A 20,280-nucleotide genomic window follows, 5' to 3' on the forward strand; every position below is an offset into this window, starting at 1 on the left:
AACCAGCAAAGATGGATATAGACAAATTTTTAGAAAATCCGACTTTGAAGGCGCTAGAGGATGCCAAAAAGACGGATTTGGTGAATATTGCGAGATGATTAAATCTCACAGAGGTGAAGTCATCAATGAAAGAGTGGGAGATCCGGAGGGCCATAGCTCAGTATTATATGGATAAGGGTGTGTTTTCGGCTGGGGTATTGGATCTATTCCCGGAAAAGAAACCATTTGTTGGGGTGGTTCAGTTAGAGTTGGAAAAATTAAGGTTGGACGCGGAACAGAAGAAAAGGTAGTATGAGCTCCAGCTAAAGGAGTTAGAGGTGAAAAGGGAGAAGGAACAGGCTGACAGGGAGGAAAAGGAGAAACAGAGGCAGCATGAGCTGGACATGGAGAAGTTAAAGCAACATGGAAGAGTCCAAGGGGCAGACCGAGAGGAGAAGTTTAATGTTAGTAGGGAGTTTAAGTTAGTACCTCCGTTCGAGGAGACAGATGTTGAGTTACTTCTTGCATTTTGAAAAGGTGGCAGTGAATCAGAAGTGGCCCAGAGATCAGTGGGTGGCATTGTTACAAAGTGCATTAAAAGGGAAGGCTCAACGGGCATATGCGGCATTGTCCATGGACGTGTCTGCGGATTATGAGGAAATAAAAGAGGATATCCTTCGGGCCTATGAGTTGGTACCTGAGGCATATAGACAAAAGTTCAGAGATTTAAAGAAAGTGTGGAATCAGACGTATGCAGAGTTTGCCTATGAAAAGGGTGTGCTCTTGGATCGTCGGTGTGCTGCAGAAAAGGTGCAGGAGGATTTCCATCGTTTCAGAGAGTTAATTCTGATTGAGGAATTTAAAGGTTGTGTTTCAGATAATATCCGGATGTATCTGAACGAGAAGCCGAATAAGTCTATAATCGGAATTTGCCAGGTTCGCAGATGAATATGCCCTAACCCACAAGACAAAGTTTTCCTCGAATAAGAATTACCAGAAAGGCAGTAGGGACGGTAAAGAAAGTCCACCGGCTTAAGTAGAGAATAAGCAGGGAGCTAGTGGTAAAGGTAAGGAGGAGGAAAAGCAGGCTGGCAGGAAAAGTTCTAAGTGTTTTGCTCCGAAGGAGGAGACAGGAAAAGGGAAAACGGCAGTCCCGACAGGTTGCATTGAGTCAGTCAGCAGATTGATGAGGGAGGCAAAGGTAGATAGAGTACGAGAGGGGCATGAGAAATTTATTTCAGAAGGGACGGTGTCTGTGAAAGAAGGAGAAACCCCAGTTCCCGTGAGGATCTGGACAGATATTGGGGCTGATCAGTCATTGATCTTAAGTAAGGTGCTAGATTTTGGTCCTGAAACTGGAGAGGTTGTGTTAAGAGGCATAGGAAAAGGAACAGAAGCTATACCTTTGCATGGGATCATAATAAATTGTGACCTGGTATCTGGACCAGTTGAAATAGGGGTGCGGTCAGAATTACCGAGAGACGGCATGGACATCCTTCATGGTAATGATTTAGCAGGTGGTGAGGTGGGTTCAGCAGTGAAGCTGACAAGCAAGCCTGTGAGTGCTGAGGACCTGCCCCTGGATTCTAAGATCTATCTCGCATGCACCATCACTCGCAGCTTGTCGAGAAAGGTGGCTGAGAAAGAGGACAGTTTAAGTGAGTCCAATGTTGATTTGGCTGGGATGTTTTTACCAACCCTGTACCAAGAGGGGTTAGGGATGGTAAAACAGAGAATAGGGAAGTGAAAGAGAGTAAAGGAGAGGAGGTAGACCTACTCTTAGCCAAGAGAGAATTTATGGAGGCACAGAGTAAAGATGAGAAACAGATAAGGCAGTTAGAAGGTCCAGGGTTGGACACGGATAATCTGTCTGGCTTGACAGAGCAGTTTGAAGCTGAGAAATTTAAATGTGTTCCCAATAATGATATAAGGACAGTCCTAGATGAAAAGGATGCCATTACCTTGAAGGAATCCGCTGGGTTAGCAGATGAAGTTGTTTTAACCCGCAGGGTTGAGTTTACTCCGGATGGGAGTTGCCCAGAGAATAACTGGGAGGATCAGGGGAATTTAGAATTTGAAAAAGGGACTGGTATGGAAAGCCTGGAAGAGGTAGATGTCCTGTTTGAGTGTGTTCAAGATTTGGATGCACATGGTACTGAACCTAGTATTGAAACTCAGGAAAAGTCTGAGGTATCTGATTTAGTTGAAAAGGAATGCAGTCCTTTTGGGTCAGATGGACTTGGTTCAGTGAAGAAAGGGTTAATCTTGGTACCAGTGGAAAGTGAGAATTCCCAGTTGGTTGTGTTAGAAGGTGTGTTAAAAGTTGGTGAGGAGATGAAAGGTGGTGATGTGAATATTATTGAAGGAGAAGGGAAAAGTGTTGTTCCTACATTGAACAAAGAAAATTTAAAGTCTGAATTGGTTTTAGAAGCAGTAACCATGCTGAAGGAACAATGGCTTGTTAACAAGGTGCCTGTGAATCAATTACAGTTTGTTGTGGAATGTAAAGATAAACAACTCGCTAATGTTATTCAAGGATGTGGTTTGGAGTAACAAAATAAGAAATGTTGTTTTGACAAAGAGGGATCACTTGCAGATGTTAAACTGAAAACTAATAGAATGAAGGGTCCTGAAGATAAAATTAATGATTTGCTCAAAAATAAAGAATTGTGTGGAAGTTCAGAAAATGCGCTAAGTTTGGAAAACATTGGTGATAAGATAGCTCCTATGAACGGAGTATGCGAAAGCCTATTCCACACTGGTGAGCAAGCTAACCATGTGAAAGTTAAATTGAAAAAGGGCAAAGGTTGACAAATACCACAGGAGCTGGTTTTGAGGGAATTTGACAAAGCATGTAAATAATAAAGACAACATCATGGAAGATTGACAGTTAAGTTTAAAAGTAAAATAGAGATTAGTATTTGCACAAACTTTTGTAATGTACTACAGTATAATCACACATGTATTGGTTCACATTTTGTAATATACACTTAAGCTAAGATCACAATCCTTTAGTTTTTTTGCTGACAAAAAGGAATAAAACAGGTGGTTATTAAATTGGAGTCTGATGCTACAGGAATTTATTAAGATATTAAGATACAACATATTAAAGGAAATGACAATGTAATCGCTGACTGTTTATCTAGATGCTAAGTTGAAGGTATATCTGTATTGTTTTGTAGTTAAAAACACCTGTATTTTTTTGCTAAACTCTGCAATCCTGTAAAACGCTGTAAAACGCCCTTTGGTGAAACTTCCTAAAAGGATGGGGGTGTTACGAAGGATGAACAACTCTGAAGGGCAGAAGGGTGCAGAGTTGCTCATGCCCCCCCTTTTTGGAGAATCGCAAACCGTTACTATTTCAATGCTGCTAACGAGAGAGTAAGAGAGACAAAAGAAGACATGCCGGGACATGTGTTACTGATACATGCCTGAAAGAGAGTTATGTTTATCCACCATGTTATGACTCCCAAGGCTGTGGAGAGGGCTGCTTACGTGGTACTATCCTGCTCATTAAAATTCCTCAGTGGACAGCCAGACTGGGCTGGTTTGATGGGTTAAGTCATTCAAACCTGATTGACACCTGAGACCCCGTGAGTGGGGATAAAAGTGAGGTCTGGGGTGACACCCCCCCCAACGCAACAGGAGACACACTAGTGAGCATCAGAAACCCACGGGAAAGTGTGGGGCATCGGGGACCGAACGGATCGGTCAATATCACTCACAGTGGTTATAGCAAGGCCGGTGGGGGCTTGTGTGTGTGTCCACCTTTGCCTGGGTGATGAGTCCACCACGGAAGAACGGTCTAGCTAAAGGACAGAGGGATCATACTTGAATGGCCACAACAACACATCGATGGATCAAGATCATAAAGGAAGGTTTGCAAGACAATAACCGTCACTGTTTGATCGCCCTCTCTCTCTCTAACAATTACAACACATCAACCAACAACTACCTCAGCCTGCATGAAATGAACTGAACTTTATATTAACATGTGACAATTCATTATCCCCTAGACAATGACAGAGCTTGTTTATCATTGATTATTATTATACCCACACTTTTAGGTTTAGTATTGCTAACGTGTATTATCTGTATATTTGCATTAATATTGATTTGTATATTTCACTAATAAACACTGTTGAAAATAGTACCACCAGACTCCAACGGATACTTCTATCTTTGCTGGTAAGACACCCAGTTACGGGGTATGTAACAACACAAAGGTTGGAGGTGTTGTGGACAGTGTGGAAGGCTGTCAGAGGTTACAGTGGGACATTGATAAGATGCAAAACTGGGCTGAGAAGTGGCAGATGGAGTTCAACCCAGATAAGCATGAAGTGGTTCATTTTGGTAGGTCAAATATGATGACAGAATATAGCATTAATGGTAAGACTCTTAGCAGTGTGGTGGATCAGAGGGATCTTGGGGTCTGAGTCTATTGGACACTCAAAGCTGCTATGCAGGTTGACTACATGGTTAAGAAAGCATACGGTGCACTGGCCTTCATTAACCGTGGGATTGAGTTTAGGAGCCAAGAGGTAATATTGCAGCTATAAAAAAAAAGGCCTGGTCAGACCCTACTTGGAGTACTGTGCTGAGTTCTGGTTGCCTCACTCTTGGAAGGATGTGGAAACCATAGAAAGGATGCAGACGAGATTTACAAGGACGTTGTCTGGATTGGGGAGCATGCCTTATGAGAGTAGGTTGAGTGAACTCAGCCTTTTCTCCTTGGAATGTCTAAGGATGAGAGATGACTTGATAGAGGTGTATAAGATGATGAGAGGCATTGATTGTGTGGATAGTCAGAGGCTTTTTCCCCAGGGCTGAAATGGCTAACACGAAAGGGCACAGGTTTAAGGTGCTTGGGAGTAGGTACAGAGGAGATGTCAGGGGCAAATTTATTTATTTTTTTTTAAAACGCAGAGAGTGGTAAGCGCGTGGAATGGGTTGCCACCAACGGTGAAGGCGGATACGTCTTTTAAGAGACGCCTGGACAGGTAAACGGAGCTTAGAAAAATAGAGTGTTATGGATAACCCTAGACAATTTCTAAGGTAAGGGCATGTTTGGCTGAAGGCCTGTATTGTGCTGTAGGTTTCCTATGTTTCTATGAACACTTAGCAGAGATCACAATATGATTCGGTTCAACTTGATATTTTACAGGTAGAAAGTAAAGTCTGATGTAGCAGTGGAATAAATTAAAGTGTTATGAGAGAGGAACTGGCCAAAGTTAATTGGAAGGAGATGCTGGCAGGAATGGCAGCTCAGCGGGAACGGCATGAGTTTCTTGGGGGGGGGGGGGAATGATGAAGGTGCAGGATAGATGTATTCCAAAAACAAAAATATACTCAAATAGCAAAATAATACAACCATGGCTGACAATGGAAGTCAAAGCTAATGTAAAAGCAAACGAGAGGACATACAACAAAGCAAAAATTAGCAAGAAGAGAGAGGATTGGGAAACTTCTAAAGACCAAAAGAGAGCAACTAAAAAAAAAATCATTGGGTGGGAAAAGAAGAAATATGAAAGCAAGCTAGCAAACAATATTAGTGTGGATAGAAAAAGCCTTTTCAAGTACTGTATATAAAAAATAAGAGATAAGTGTGGATATAGGACTGCCAGAAAATGAGGCTGGAGAAATAACCGGGAACAAGGAGAGGGCAGAAGAACAATGAGTATTTTGCATCAGTCTTCACTGTGAAAGACACTATCAGTGTGTTGAAGGGTGTGAGGGAAGAGAAGCAAGTGCAGTTACTTTTACAAGGGAGAAGATACTCAAAAAGCTGTAAGACCGAAAGGTGCACAAGTGAACTGCTCCCAAGGATTCTGAACGAGGTAGTGGTAGAGATTGTGAAGGCATTCGTAATGATTTTTCAAGAATCATTAGACTCTGGCATGGTTCCAGAGGACTGGAAAATCGCAACTGTCACTCCACACTTTAAGAAAGGAGGAAGGCAGCAGAAAGGAAATTGTAGACCAATTAGCCTGACTTCAAAGGCTGGGAAGATATTGGAGTCAATTGTTAGGAGGAGGTTAAAGAGTACTTGGTGACACACGACAAGATAAGACAAAGTCAGCATGGTTCTTTCAAGGGAAAATCTTGCCTAAGAAACCTGTTGGAAATTCTTTGAGAGGGATTACAAGTGGGAAAGATAAAGGGATGCAGTGAATGTTGTATATTCTGACTTGCAGTACGCCTTTAACAAGGTCCCACACATGAGGCTGCTGACCAGGTTAAGAGCCCATGGTATTACAGAAAAGTTACTAGCATGGTTAAGAGCATTGTCCAATTGGTAGGAGGCAGCCAGTGGGAATAAAAGGATCCTTTTCTGATTGGCTGCCAGTGACTAGTGGTGTTTTGCAGGGGTCAGTGTTGGGACTGCCTCTTTATAAGCTGTATATCAATTATTTAGATGATGGAATACATAGCTCTGTTGCCAAATTTGTAGATAACACAAAGATTGGTGGAGGGGGTAGGTAGTGTTGAGGAAACAGGTAGGTTGCAGAAGGACTTAAACAGATTAGGAGAATGGGAAAGAATATGGCAAATTAAATACAATGCTGGAAAATGCAAGGTATGCACTTTGGTACAAGAAATAAATGTGGAGACTATTTTCTAAATGGGGAGAAAATCCAAAAATCTGAGACGCAAATGGACTTGGGAGTCCTTGTGCAGAACACCATGAAGGTTAGCTTGCAGAATGAGTCGGCGGTGAGGATCAGCCATGTTTGAATGGCAGATTAGACTTGATGGGCAAATGGCCTAATACTGTTCCTATGTCTCATAAGGCTGCTTATTAAGCTACAAGCCCATGCTTCACTAGAAGCAGTGGTTGATTAGCAGGAGGCAAAGAGTGGGAATAAAGGCAGCCTTTATTTGCTGGCTGCCAGTGACTTGTGGTTTTCCACACAGGTCTGTGTTGGGACCAATTATTTTTATGTTATATGTCAATGATTTGGGTGAAGGAATTGACGACTTTGTTGCAAAGTTTGCAGACAATATGAAGATAGGTGGAAGGGCAGGTAGTTTTGAGGAAGTCGAAAGGCTCCAGAAGGACATACAGATTAGGACAACAGGCAAAAAATGGCAGATGGAATACAATGTCTTGAAGTGATTGGTCATGCACTTTGGATAAAAGGGTTGATTATCTTCTAAATGAGAGAAAAAGAAAACAAAAAACTGTGTCGCAAAAGAACTTGGGAGTCTTGTGCAGGATTCCCCAAAGGTTAATTTGCAGGTGGAGTCTGTGGTGAAGAAGGCAAATGTGATGTTAACATTGACTTCAAGAGGATTAGAATATAAAATCAAGGATGTGATGTTGAGACTTTATAAAGCACTGGTGAGGCCTCACTTGGAGTATTGTGAGCAGTTCTGGGCCCCTCATCTTAGAAAGGATGTACTGAAACTGGAGAGGGTTCAAAGGAAGTTCACAAAAAAGATTCCAGGATTGAATAGTTGTCATATGAAGAGCACTGCAATGGCTCTGGGCCTGTATTCACTAGAATTCAGAAGAATGAGGGGTGACCTCATTGAAACCTAGTGAAAGGCCTTGATAGAGTGAATGTTTCCTCTCCCTTTGATGGGAGAGTCTAAGACCAGAGGACACAGAAATTGTGGAGTAGGCTCAATGGGCCCAATGGCCGATTTCTGCTCCTATATCTTATGGTCAAAGTTCAGAGCAACAAGCAGTTTGCAATATGCAAGTGTCACCAATGTACAAATACTGTATCTTTTGAACCATTGCAATAAGAATGATTATCCTCCTCAGAACAAAAAATGCATTCAATGCAATTTATTTTGCTGCTCTACTACTTGTTCAATGATTTTTCTTTCTCCAGCACTGATCACTACTTGTCGAAGAGCTTCATCTTCCTGCACTTTCCAATTTAAATGTCTGATTTTATCAAATTCAATGTAAGGGTGTGTTTCTGGATTTATTTTTACTCAGTTTCATAATTTGCACAGGATCACCCCATGAGTCATTTTATAAGATTTTAAACAAAGCTACTTTCCATGTGAAAATGATTAATGATTAAAAGATTGAAACCAAGGATGAAATGCACTGGTGTGACCTCACAGAGTATAGAGAACAGTTTTGGACTCTTTATTTAAGAAAGGATGTGCTGAATTTAGTGGGTTCAAAGGAGATTCATGAAGACAATTCGAGAGACTTATCATAAGAGGAGCCATTGATTGCTCTGGGCCTGTACTCACTGAAATCTGGAACAATGATGGGGATCTCATTGAAATCTATTGAATATTCAAAGGCCCAGATGCTACAACCTCAGAATAGAGGGAAGTCCACTTATAACGGAGCTGAGGAGGTATTTCTTTGCAGAGGGTGGTGAATCTGTGAAATTTGTTGCCACAGGTGGTTGTGGGGGCCAAGGTCATTGAGGTTGAGAGATTCTTGATAAATCAGGGTGTGAAAGGTTATGAAGGAGAAAGCAGGAGTGGGGTTGAGAGGGATATGGATCAGTCATGATCAAATGATGAAGCAGACTTGATGGGTCAAATGGCCTAATTCTGCTCCAATGTCTTCTTCTCTAACTGGATGCAAAGCTTTGATTGCTCCCTGTATCACACTGATAAAGTTCTTCAGGTCTATTGTGTGCAGAGCAGAATATTACAGTCCCACTGCAAAATTAACCATCATAGATGACATGGACTGCCTTCCATTGTCCCCTTTAATCTCTGCTCTATTGGAATAATGTGAATTGGAAAACTTCTATAACTTGGTTTAGTTACAAGTTAGCTGATACAGGAGCACCAGATCAGTGTTTTAAATTCTATACCTCAAAAGATTTGGATTTATTCAAATGTACATTTGAATGTACATTCCAGTTCAGGTATGGGGGAGACAGTCAGAGCAGTGGTGTGCTCCGTATGCAGTATGTGGGAGGTCAGGGTCAACACAGTTGTCCCTGATGACCACACCTGCAAAAGGTGCGTCCAGCTGCAGCTCCTATCAGACCGAGTTAGGGAGTTGGAGCAGGAGCTGGATGAACTACGGATCATTCGGGAGGTGGAGGCAGAGATAGATAGGAGTTATCAGGAGGTAGTCACACCAAAAAACCAAGAAGTAGGCAGATGGGTGACGGTCCAGAGAGGCAGGGGGAGCAGGCAGAGAGAGCAGAGCACCCCTGCGGCCATTCCCATTAACAATAAGTATACCGTACTGGATACTGTTGATGGGGATGACCTACCAGGAATGAGTTGTAGTGGTCCTGCCTCTGGCACAGAGGTTGAACCCTCAACTAGAAAGGGGAGGAGGGAAGAGAAGAGAGCGATAGTTTTAGGGGAACTCTATAGTTAGGGGGGCAGATAGGAGATTTTGTGGGGCAGATCGGGAGTCTCGGATGGTATGTTGCCTCCCTGGTGCCAGGGTCCGGGACATCTCAGATCGGGTGCAGGCTATTCTTGAGAGTGAGGGCATGAACCCAGATGTAGTGGTCCATGTAGGGACCAATGATGTAGGTAAGGTGAGTGAGGGGGTCCTGCTTAGAGAGTTCAGGGAGTTAGGAGTGAAGCTGAAAGGCAGGACCTCCAGGGTGACAATCTCGGGATTGCTACCTGTGCCACGTGCGAGTGAGGCGAAGAATAGAATGATTATGCACATTAATACGAGGCTGAGAGCATGGTGCAGGAAGGAAGGGTTCAGGTTTTTGGATAATTGGTCTTTGTTCCAGGGACATTGGGATCTGTTTCGAAGGGATGGTCTACATCTGAACCGGAGGGGTACTAACATTCTTGCAGGAGTGTTTGCCAGTGCTGCTCGGGGGGGGTTTAAACTAGATGTGCAGGGGGCAGGGATCCAGATCCAGAGGGTTGGTCAGAAGGTGCATGGGGTTAAATGTGTACAAGGTTTGGGTGATCTTGAGAAGGTCATCAAAATTCAGGGTGCAATTTGCCCGATAGAAGTTCAAGGAGCTGGGTTAGGTACAGTAGACAGTGTTTTAAGCAAAGAGAGGAGGAATGGGCTAAGAATTCTATACTTGAATGCGCGTAGTGTCAGAAATAAGACAGATGAGCTTGAAGCTCAGATGAAAATGGGGAACTACGATATTGTTGGGATAACGGAGACATGGCTGCAAGGGGATCAGGCCTGGGAATTGAGTGTACCAGGGTATACGTGCTATCGTAGAGACAGAAATATGGGAAGAGGGGGTGGGGTGGCCCTGTTGGTGAGGAATGAGATTCAGTCCTTAGCAAGAGGTGACTTGGGAACAGGGGAAGTAGAGTCTGTGTGGATTGAGCTGAGGAACAGTAAGGGTAAAAAGACCATAATGGGTGTTGTGTACAGGCCCCCAAACAGTAGCGTGGATATTGGGTACAAGTTGATTAGGGAGTTAACATTGGCATGTGCTAAAGGTAATGCAGTCGTTATGGGAGATTTCAACATGCAGGTGGACTGGGAGAATCAGGTAGGTGCTGGACCCCAGGATAGGGAGTTTGTGGAGTGTCTAAGGGATGTATTTTTGGAACAGCTTGTGCTTGAGCCAACCAGGAACGAGGCTATTTTGGACTTGGTGATGTGTAATGCACAGGAATTGATAAGTGATCTTGAAGTAAAGGAGCCATTAGGAAGTAGTGATCATAACATGATAAGTTTTTATCTACAATTTGAGAGGGATAAGGGCAGATCAGAGGTGTCAGTGTTGCAATTAAATAAAGGAGACTACGGAGCCATGAGGGAAGAGCTGGCCAAAGTTAAATGGGTGGATGCCCTGGCAGGAAAGACAGTGGATCAGCAGTGGCAGATATTCTTGGGCATAATACAAAAGATGCAAATGCAGTTCATTCCAATGAGAAGGAAGGATTCAAAGAGGGGGAAGGGGCCACAGTGGTTGACAAAGGAAGTCAGAGATTGTATAGCATTAAAGAAAAAGAAGTATGACAGGGCGAAGATGAGTGGGAATACAGATGATTGGGAAAGTTTTAAGGAACAGCAGATCTTAACTAAAAAAGCAATACGGAGAGAAAAAATCAGGTATGAGCTCAGTCTAGCCAGGAATATAAAAGGGGATAGCAAAAGCTTTTTTAGCTATGTGAAGAGAAAGAAGATAGTTAAGAACAATGTTGGCCCCTTGAAGAATGAATTGGGAGAAATTGTTATGGGAAACAGGGAAATGGCAACAGAATTTAATGCATACTTTAGATCTGTCTTCACCAGGGAGGACACAAGCAATCTCCCAGATGTATGGATGGGCCAGGGTCATAAGATATCAGAGGAATTGAGACAGATTGACATTAGGAAAGAAACTGTGATGAGTAGACTGGTAGGACTGAAGGCTAATAAATCCCCGGGTCCCGATGGTCTGCATCCGAGGGTTCTAAAAGAGGTGGCTCAGGAAATTGCGGATGCATTGGTAATCATTTTCCAATGTTCCTTAGATTCAGGATCAGTTCCTGAAGATTGGAGAGTGGCTAATGTTGTCCCACTTTTCAAGAAGGGAGGGAAGGAGAAAACGGAGAACTATCGCCCTGTTAGCCTAACGTCAGTCGTGGGGAAGATGCTTGAGTCCATTATTAAGGACGAAATAGTGGCACATCTAGATGGCAGAAATAGGATTAGGCCGAGCCAGCATGGATTTACCAAGGGCAAATCATGCTTGACTAATCTGTTGGAGTTTTTTGAGGGTGTAACAAGGATGTTAGACGAGGGTAAGCCAGTAGATGTTGTGTACCTAGATTTTCAGAAGGCATTCGATAAGGTGCCACATAGGAGATTGGTGAGTAAAATCAGAGCTCATGGCATTGGGGGCAGGGTTTCAACATGGATAGAAAACTGGTTGGCAGATAGAAAGCAAAGGGTAGCAGTGAATGGGTGTTTCTCAGACTGGCTGGAGGTGACTAGTGGGGTACCACAGGGCTCTGTATTGGGACCACAGCTCTTTACGATTTATGTCAATGATTTAGATGAGGGCATTGAAAACTATATCAGCAAGTTTGCTGACGATACTAAACTGGGTGGCAGTGTGACATGCGAAGAGGACTTTAGGAGAATACAGGGAGACTTGGATAGGCTGAGTGAGTGGGCAGATACTTGGCAGATGTCATTCAATGTGAATAAATGTGAAGTTATCCACTTTGGAAGCTGGAACAAGAGGGCAGAGTATTGTCTGAACGGTGTAGAGTTAGGTAAGGGAGAAATGCAAAGAGACCTAGGAGTACTAGTTCACCAGTCAATGAAGGTGAATGAGCAAGTGCAACAGGCAGTGAAGAGGGCAAATGGAATGTTGGCCTTTGTTACAAGGGGGATTGAATACAAGAGCAAGGATGTTCTTTTGCATTTGTACAGGGCCCTGGTGAGACCACACCTGGAATATTGTGTACAGTTTTGGTCTCCAGGTTTAAGGAAGGACATTCTGGCAATTGAGGAAGTGCAGCGTAGATTCACTAGGTTGATTCCTGGGATGGCAGGGCTGTCTTACTCAGAGAGATTGGAGAGATTGGGCTTGTACACGCTAGAATTGAGGAGATTGAGAGGGGATCTGATTGAAACGTTTAAGATAATTAAAGGATTTGATAGGATTGAGGCAGGAAATATGTTCCAGATGTTGGGAGAGTCCAGTACCAGAGGGCATGGATTGAGAATAAGAGGTCAGTTATTTAAAACAGAGTTGAGGAAGAGCTTCTTCTCCCAGAGAGTTGTGGAGGTGTGGAATGCACTGCCTCGGAAGACGGTGGAGGCCAATTCTCTGGATGCTTTCAAGAAGGAGTTGGATAGATATCTGATGGATAGGGGAATCAAGGGATATGGGGACAAGGCAGGGACTGGGTATTGATAGTGAATGATCAGCCATGATCTCAGAATGGCGGTGCAGACTCGAGGGGCCGAATGGTCTACTTCTGCACCTATTGTCTATTGTCTACATTGAAGCAAAAAATGAAATGCATCATTTGTGTTAACCAAATGTCATCACACATTTTGGTGTCAACATAGCATGTTCGCAATATTCACAATAACACAACTAGCAACAAGAACAACAGCAAAATATCCCCTTTTTCCCCCTCCCTCCCATCCACACACATGGACAGACATCCAGGTCTCCATTATGTAACCAAAATTCCTCATGTACTATTTCCCAAAACTAAAACAAAATGGTAATAACCGACTGTCCTGGAAGTCCACATATGCAAATTATCAAGAACAGAGTTAATCTGTAAGGACATAATGACTCGATGATTAGCACCACTGCCTGAGTTTGATCCTAATCTTGGGTGAGGCCTACTCTTCTTTGTAGTAATAGCCCACTGCTGCATGCCAGAGATGTGATGTGATAAGTTAAGTGGCTATTACATACAGAGATTGATGTGGGAGGGAACCAGAAGTCTTTCTGTGGGCAGAGGTGGGGGAAGGAACCTCTTATTGCAGTTAGAGCAGTGGGAATGTCAGGCAGGGTGGAAGAATGCTCTTGCAGGATATGGGAAGGCAGGGAGACCCCCAGTATCCCTGACAATTACACCTGCAAGAAATGCATCCAGCTGCAGCTCCTACACTCTGTGTTAAATAGTTGGAGCTGGAACTGGATAAACTCCAGATTATTTGGGGGGGGGGGGGGGTTGATAGGCAGTACATACAGGAAGGTGCAGGACATAGGTAATTGGTTGACCATCAGGAAGGGGAAAGGGTAGGGATGAAAGTCACAGCAGTCAGGTCTCTGCAGCTCAGAAAGGAAGGAGTGAAAAGAGGCGAGCTGTAGTGATAGGGGATTCATTAGTTAGGGAAACAGAAAGGAGGTTCAGTGGATTTGTGGATTTGATGATCTGTTGGCTCCCAGATGTCTGGGCCAGGAACATCTCAGATCTTGTCCACAGCATTCTCAAGTGGGAGGGTGAGCAGATAGGTCATGGTCCATTTTGGTACCAATGACATAGATAGGAACAGTAATGAGATCCTGCAAAGCAAGCTCAGGAAGTTAGGTGCTAAGGAAAAGGACAGGACCTCCAGGGTTGTGATCTAGGATTGCTACCTGTGCCACATGTTATCGAGGTCAGAATTAGGAAGATCGCCCAGTTTAACATGTGGCTAAGGAGTTGGTGCAAGAGGGAGGGCTTCTGAATTTTGGATCATTGGGCTCTCTTCCAGGGAAGCTGGGACCTATTCAGAAGAGATGGTATGCACCTGAAGTTGAGGGGGTTTAATATCCTTGCGAGAAGGTTTGCTGGTGCTGCACAGGCGGAGAAAATGTTTAAACTAGAGTTGCAGGGCAATGCACGCCAGAGCAGATAGTGGAGGGGTTGTGGAGAAAGATGTTATTAAGCCTAAGTCAGGAATTGAAAAGTTGAGCATGGTGGGACTAATATTCCAAGTTGTGTATTTTCCAAAGCAAGGAGTATTGTAGTAAAGCAGAAAGCAGATGAGTTCAGAGCAATGGATCAGCACATATTGTAGCCATTCGTGAGACTTGGTTACAGTAGGGACAAGTCTGGCAGCACAATATTCCAGGGTTCTGTTGTTTAAAACATGATAAGAGTAAGAGGGGTGGGGAGGGGAGGATTACTGTCAGGGCACAGCAGTGCTTAGACAGGACAGACTAGAAAATTCATCTATTAAGGCTCTATGGGTGGAACTGACAAATAAGAAAGGGATGATCATGTTAATGGAACAACCAAACAGTTCACAGGATTTAGGAGAGCAAATTTGTAAAGAGATTACACAATGTTGCCTGAAATAAAGTTGTGATAATAGGTGATTTTAACTTCCACGTATTGACTGGGACTCCCATACTGTAAAAAGACTAGATGGGAAAGGGTTTATCAAATGGGTTCCGGAAAATTTCCTTAAACAGCATATAGAAGTCCTAACTACAGAGAGTGCAATACTAGATATCCTAAAACGAATGAAACAGGGCAAGTGACAAAAGGGAAACACTTTATATCCAGTGATCATAATGTCATTAGTTTCAAGATAATTATGGAAAAGAATAGGTCTGGGCCACACGTTGAGATTCTAAATTAGAGAAAGGCCAATTTTCTTGGTATCAAAAAGGAACTGGCAAGTGTAGATTGGGACAGGTTGATTTCTGGCAGGTGTACTTGCTAAGAGGGAGGCCTTCAAAAGTACAAATTTGAGTGTAGAGTTTGGATGTTCCTGTCGGAATAAAAGGCAAGCATAACGTTTAGGAAGCCTCGGTTTTTGAAAGATACTGAGGGTCTTGTTAAGAAAAAAAAGAGGTGCATAGCAGGTATAGGCAGGAAGTACCAAATCAGTAGAGTTGAAAGAAAGCTTGAAGTTATTTGAGCAGACAAGGGCTCCTCCAGGTATACTAAGAGCAAAAGGACAAAACTGGTCCTCTGGAAGATCAGAGCAATATTCTATACATGGAGCCAAAAAAACAGGAGATCTTAAATGGTTTGTTCTTGCATCTGTATTTAATTGGGAGAAGGGAACAGAGTCTATAGAACTGTAGAAACCTGCAGAGGGTCTGCAGAAGAGGAACACATACAAAATGCTGGAGGAACTCAACACGTCAAGCAGCATTCATAGAAACATATAAATAATTGACGTTTCAAGCCGAGATCCTTCCTCAGGACTGGAAAGGGGAAAGACGCCAGAATAAAAAGTTGGGGAGAGGGTAAGAAGGACAGCTAGGATAGTTGAAGTCAAGTGGGTAAAAAAAGGTAAAGGGCTGGAAAGGAAAGAACTGATAGAGAAGAGTGGACCATAGGAGAAAGCAAAGGTGGTGTAGAGCTAGGGGAGGTGATAGACAGATGAGAAGAGGCCAAAGACCAGAGTGGGGAGGAGGATATTTTATTTTTGTTAACGATAAGAGAAACCAATACTCATGCCACCATGTTGGAGGCTACCCAGATAGAATACAAGTTGTTGCTCCTTCTCCAAGAGTGACCTCATCATTTCACGAGAAGAGGCCATGATTGACATATCCGAATGGAAATGGGAATGGGATTTAAAATGTTTGGCCACTGGGAAGTTCTGCTATTGACGGATGGAGTGGAGGTGCTCAACAAAGCAGTAGACCAGAAGGTACTGCCTCAGAATAGAGGAACATCCATTTTGAACAGAGGTAATAATAAATTTCTTTAGCCAGAGGGTGGTGAATCTGTTGAACTCATTGCTAGCATTGCTGTGGAGGGCAAGTCATTAAGTATATTTAAAACAGAGGTTGAAAGGGTCTTGGTTAGTCAGAGCGACGAAGATTACAAGTAGGAGGAGGGAGAGTGGGGTTGAGAGGGAAAATAGACCAGCCATGATGAAATGGAGAGCAGACTCGATGGGCTGAGTAGCATAATTATGTCTGTATGTCTTATGGTCTAAGTGTTAAAGTAAATGCAAGGTGAAAGTGAGTGCAAGTTAACGTACCAGGTCCGGCAGGCATGGGTTCAGGAGGATCTGGGGGTTCTGGGGGTTCCGCTGGCATCTCAACTTCAGAAGCTGTGCTCTCCGCCTCAGCAACAACTTCCTTTTCCTTTGGCTGAGGTGTCTTAATCAGCTGGGTTAATAAAACGGCCAGTGCACTCTGAATGGCGGTCTGAGTGGAATCAAGCTCACTTTTTTGGGGTGGCTGCGTAGCTGGCGGTGGGGGTTGAGGCGGCACAGATGGCGTTACCACTGGTGGCTTCTCGACTTCTTGCTGTTGCTTAGCAGCTGCTGCCAGGACCCCGGCTGGAAGGTTCACTGCGCTGAGCTGCTGCTGAGTCTCAGGATTCACTTTAATATTCAATGCTTGAGCAAGATGTGCCAGGCTAAGACTGTTCTTGGATCTCAACAGGTTCACAAGGATGGCCAGGTCATTCTGGTTTAGCGGCTGTCCAGTACCTTTATTCTCTGCAGAAAAATACACCTTCTTTAAAGATCAGTAAATAAAATACAAGAATATCTTTAAAATTAAAAGCTTTGCACATATTTTATAAATCTTCGAATACTTCAAGCATATATGATCAATCATGACAACTTTAAAATATTGTGAATGCAAATAAATTTATTTATTCAGAAATACAGATGGGAACAGGCCCACACCACCCAGCACCCACCTTTTTAACCCTAGCCGAAGCACGGGACAAATTACAATGACCAATTAACCCACTAACTGGTATGACTTTGGAATGTGGGAGGAAGCTGAAGCACTGGGAGGCAACCTATGCATTCATGGGGAGGATGCACAAACTCCTTACAGTTGGAAATGGAAATGAACTCCGACACTAAGTTCATTAAGTGATTTAATAATGATGAAGAGGCAAGAGTTATACAGAGAGATTAGCTTTATTTGTCACATGTATATTGAAACATACAGTGAAGTGCGTTGCTTGTGTCAACGATCAATAGTATGAGGATGTGCCTGGGCAGCCTGCAAGAGCTGCCTTGCTTTCAGTGTCAACTTATTCACTGATTAAAACTCATTCACCTTTGGAATATGGGAGGAAACTGGAGCACCCAGAGGAAACCCACAGACACAGGGAGAATGTACTGTTATGAGTGATCTATCATTAGCAAGGAGGGATTTTATAAAGGAACAGAGTCCTGATGAGGAGTTTGTGGCATTGAAAGAATCAGCTCTTTCTGAGGTAGAGATTGATAAGGAACCGGGGGATACTATCTGAAGGAGGGAGTGTTAATGAGGAAGTGGAGGCCGAGCATGGTGCCAGTCAATGAGGACTGGGCGGTGGTACACCGGTGGTGGTTCCGAAGAATTATCGGGATGAAATTTTGAACTTGGCTCACAAGCGACCTCTAGGTGGACACTTGGGAGTAAGGAAGACAGTAGATAGTGTTATGAAAGATTTTTATTGGCCAAATACGAGGAAGGATATTGTTGACTATTGTAAAAGGTGCCATACTTGTCAGGTGGTAGGAAAGCCAAATCAGGTTATCCCTAAGGCACCCCTCAGACCCATACCCGCCTTTGGGGGGCCTTTTTCCTGAATAATCATGGATTTTGCCAAGATCTGCAAGCGGGCGGCAGTATGTCATGACCATGATGTGTGCTGATCTATGATTAAAATTTACTGTCAGGAAAACACTCATGACTGGGATGATGTATTACCACTTCTGTTATTTGCAGTGAGGGACACGGTTCAGGAATCTCTGGGGTTCAGTCCATTTGAGCTCGTTTTTGGTCACAGGCCCAGAGGACCTTTAACCTTACTCAAAGAAAAATGGTCTAGTCCAAATGTGCAAGTCAATGTGATTGACTATGTTTTGAGGTTCCATGAAAGGCCCCATAAAGTTTGCGAGTTTGCAAAGCAAAATCTTAAAGACTCCCAGACTAAAATGAAACACTGGTATGATAAACGAGCCCGAGAACAAGAATTTCAAGTGGGCGATAAGGTTTTGGTCCTGTCCCTGTAGTTACCAACCCCCCACAGGCGAAGTTTCAAGGGCCATATAAAGTGGTTAAGAAAATAGACTCTCTGAATTATGCCATTGAAACTCCTGATAGACGAAAGCCGAGCTGGTTGGCTCACGTTAACATGCTAAAGGGTTATCATAATGCGACCCCCACGGTGGTTGGTGCTGTCGCGAAGACCGATGAGGCAGAAAGGATTGGTAAGGAGGGGTCCGAGCGTTTTGAAAAGATAAGCATAGTACCCACCAGACTAGAGAACTCTGTTATTTTGGCCAACTTTGCTGATAAAGTCAGTCACTTGGAGCCCGAACAAAGAGAGCAGCTGACACAGCTAATTAACCGGCATGCAGATTTATGCCCAGATGTTCCTAGGAGGTGCCAAGTAACAGACCATGATGTTATTGTTACCTCAGCCCAGCCGATTAAACAATCCCCTTATCGGATGAATTTGGAAAAGAGCAAGCTAGTGGAAAAAGAAATTGAGCATATGCTAGCTGCTGGTATTATTCGTGAATCTTCCTCTGCATGGGCATCTCCATGCATGGTTGTACCGAAGCCGGACAGTAGTACAAGATTCAGTACAGATGACAGAAAGGTCAATGCCATCACACAATCAGATACTTACCCTATCCCCAGGGTGGATGATTGTATTGATAAAGTGGGTAAAGTGAGATACATCAATAAGATTGACCTGCTAAAGAGATACTGGTGTGTTCCTTTGACTGACAGGGCTCGAGAAATTTCAGCCTTTGTCACACCATCAGGGTTTTATGAATACAATGTGTTGCCATTTGGAATGAAAAACGCTCCGGGGACATATCAGAGAATGATTGACGCTGTGATTAAAGGGTTAACAAACACAAAGGCTTACATAGAAGATGTAGTAATTTGAAGTGACACTTGGGATGAGCGCATTGAAGCTGGGGAGTAACTGTTTAAACGAATGTCTGCAGCCCACCTCACAGTGAACCTCGCAAAGAGTGAGTTTGGCCACACCACGATCACGTATCTGAGGTATGTGGAGGACAGGGGCAATTGGCTCCTGTGCAGGCTAAAGTACAGGCCATTTCCGAGGTTCCTGTCCCAACAAATAAGAGGGCATTGAGAAGATTTTTGGACATGGTGGGGTATTATCAAAAATTTTGTAAGAACTTTGTGGACACTGCCCTCCTGCATACAAAGCTCCTGCAGAAGGAAGAAAAAATTGAGTGGAGCAGTCCTTGTCAGGAAGCTTTTGAGAAGTTGAAAACCATATTGTGGCACCACCCTGTGTTAAAAGCACCTGATCTCTTGAAACCTTTCTCCCTGGCGACTGATGCAAGTGATGAGGCTGCAGGGGCAGTCCTATTGCAGAAAGCAGGGGATCGAGTGGAACACCCAGTGGCGTATTTCTCTCGAAAGTTCGATATGCATCAGAGAAATTACTCCACTGTGGAGAAAGAATTGTTGGCACTTATCTTGGCAATTCAGCATTTTGAGGTCTACATCTGTGCAGCACAGAGACCATTAATTGTTTATACTGATCACAACCCTTTGGTATTCTTGGCTAACATGAAAAATAAAAATAGGAGGTTATTAAGTTGGAGTCTGTTGTTACAGGAATTCGATTTTAAAATACAACATGTAAAGGGGAGTGACAATGTAATTGCTGATTGTTTATCTAGATGTTAATTTGAAAGTGTATCTGTATTATTCTTGTAGTTAAGACCACTTCTGTATTTTGTTAAACTCTGTAATTCAGTAATATGCTTTATTAGTTAATTTTCACTCTGGTGAAAATTCCCAGAAGGATGGGGGTGTTATGAGTGATGATCAGACCTGATTGTCAATGGGGTGCAGAGTTAACCATTCCCAACCCCCCTCCTGAGAACTACAAACTATTGCTATTGCTATGCTGCTGTGAGAGAGAGAGAGAGAGAGAGAGAGAGAGAGATAAAGCCCAGGCAAGAACATTTGCTACAGATAAGAGGGGGAGAGAGACTGTTGA

General features: G+C 43.4%; 1 protein-coding gene across 2 annotated transcripts in view; it reads right to left on the reverse strand.

The window, feature by feature from the left end:
* The window catches only part of cdk13 (cyclin dependent kinase 13), a 148,543-nt gene that overhangs the window by 5,794 nt on the left and 122,469 nt on the right, over positions 1-20,280 (reverse strand). For both annotated transcript variants that reach the window (XM_059984480.1, XM_059984471.1), the window contains exon 13: positions 16,310-16,774. In XM_059984480.1, coding sequence (XP_059840463.1) covers positions 16,310-16,774 — 465 coding nt within the window. The remainder of the gene's footprint in view (positions 1-16,309; positions 16,775-20,280) is intronic.

Source organism: Hypanus sabinus, chromosome 1 (genome assembly GCF_030144855.1).
Source record: "Hypanus sabinus isolate sHypSab1 chromosome 1, sHypSab1.hap1, whole genome shotgun sequence".
NCBI classification, from domain to species: domain Eukaryota; kingdom Metazoa; phylum Chordata; class Chondrichthyes; order Myliobatiformes; family Dasyatidae; genus Hypanus; species Hypanus sabinus.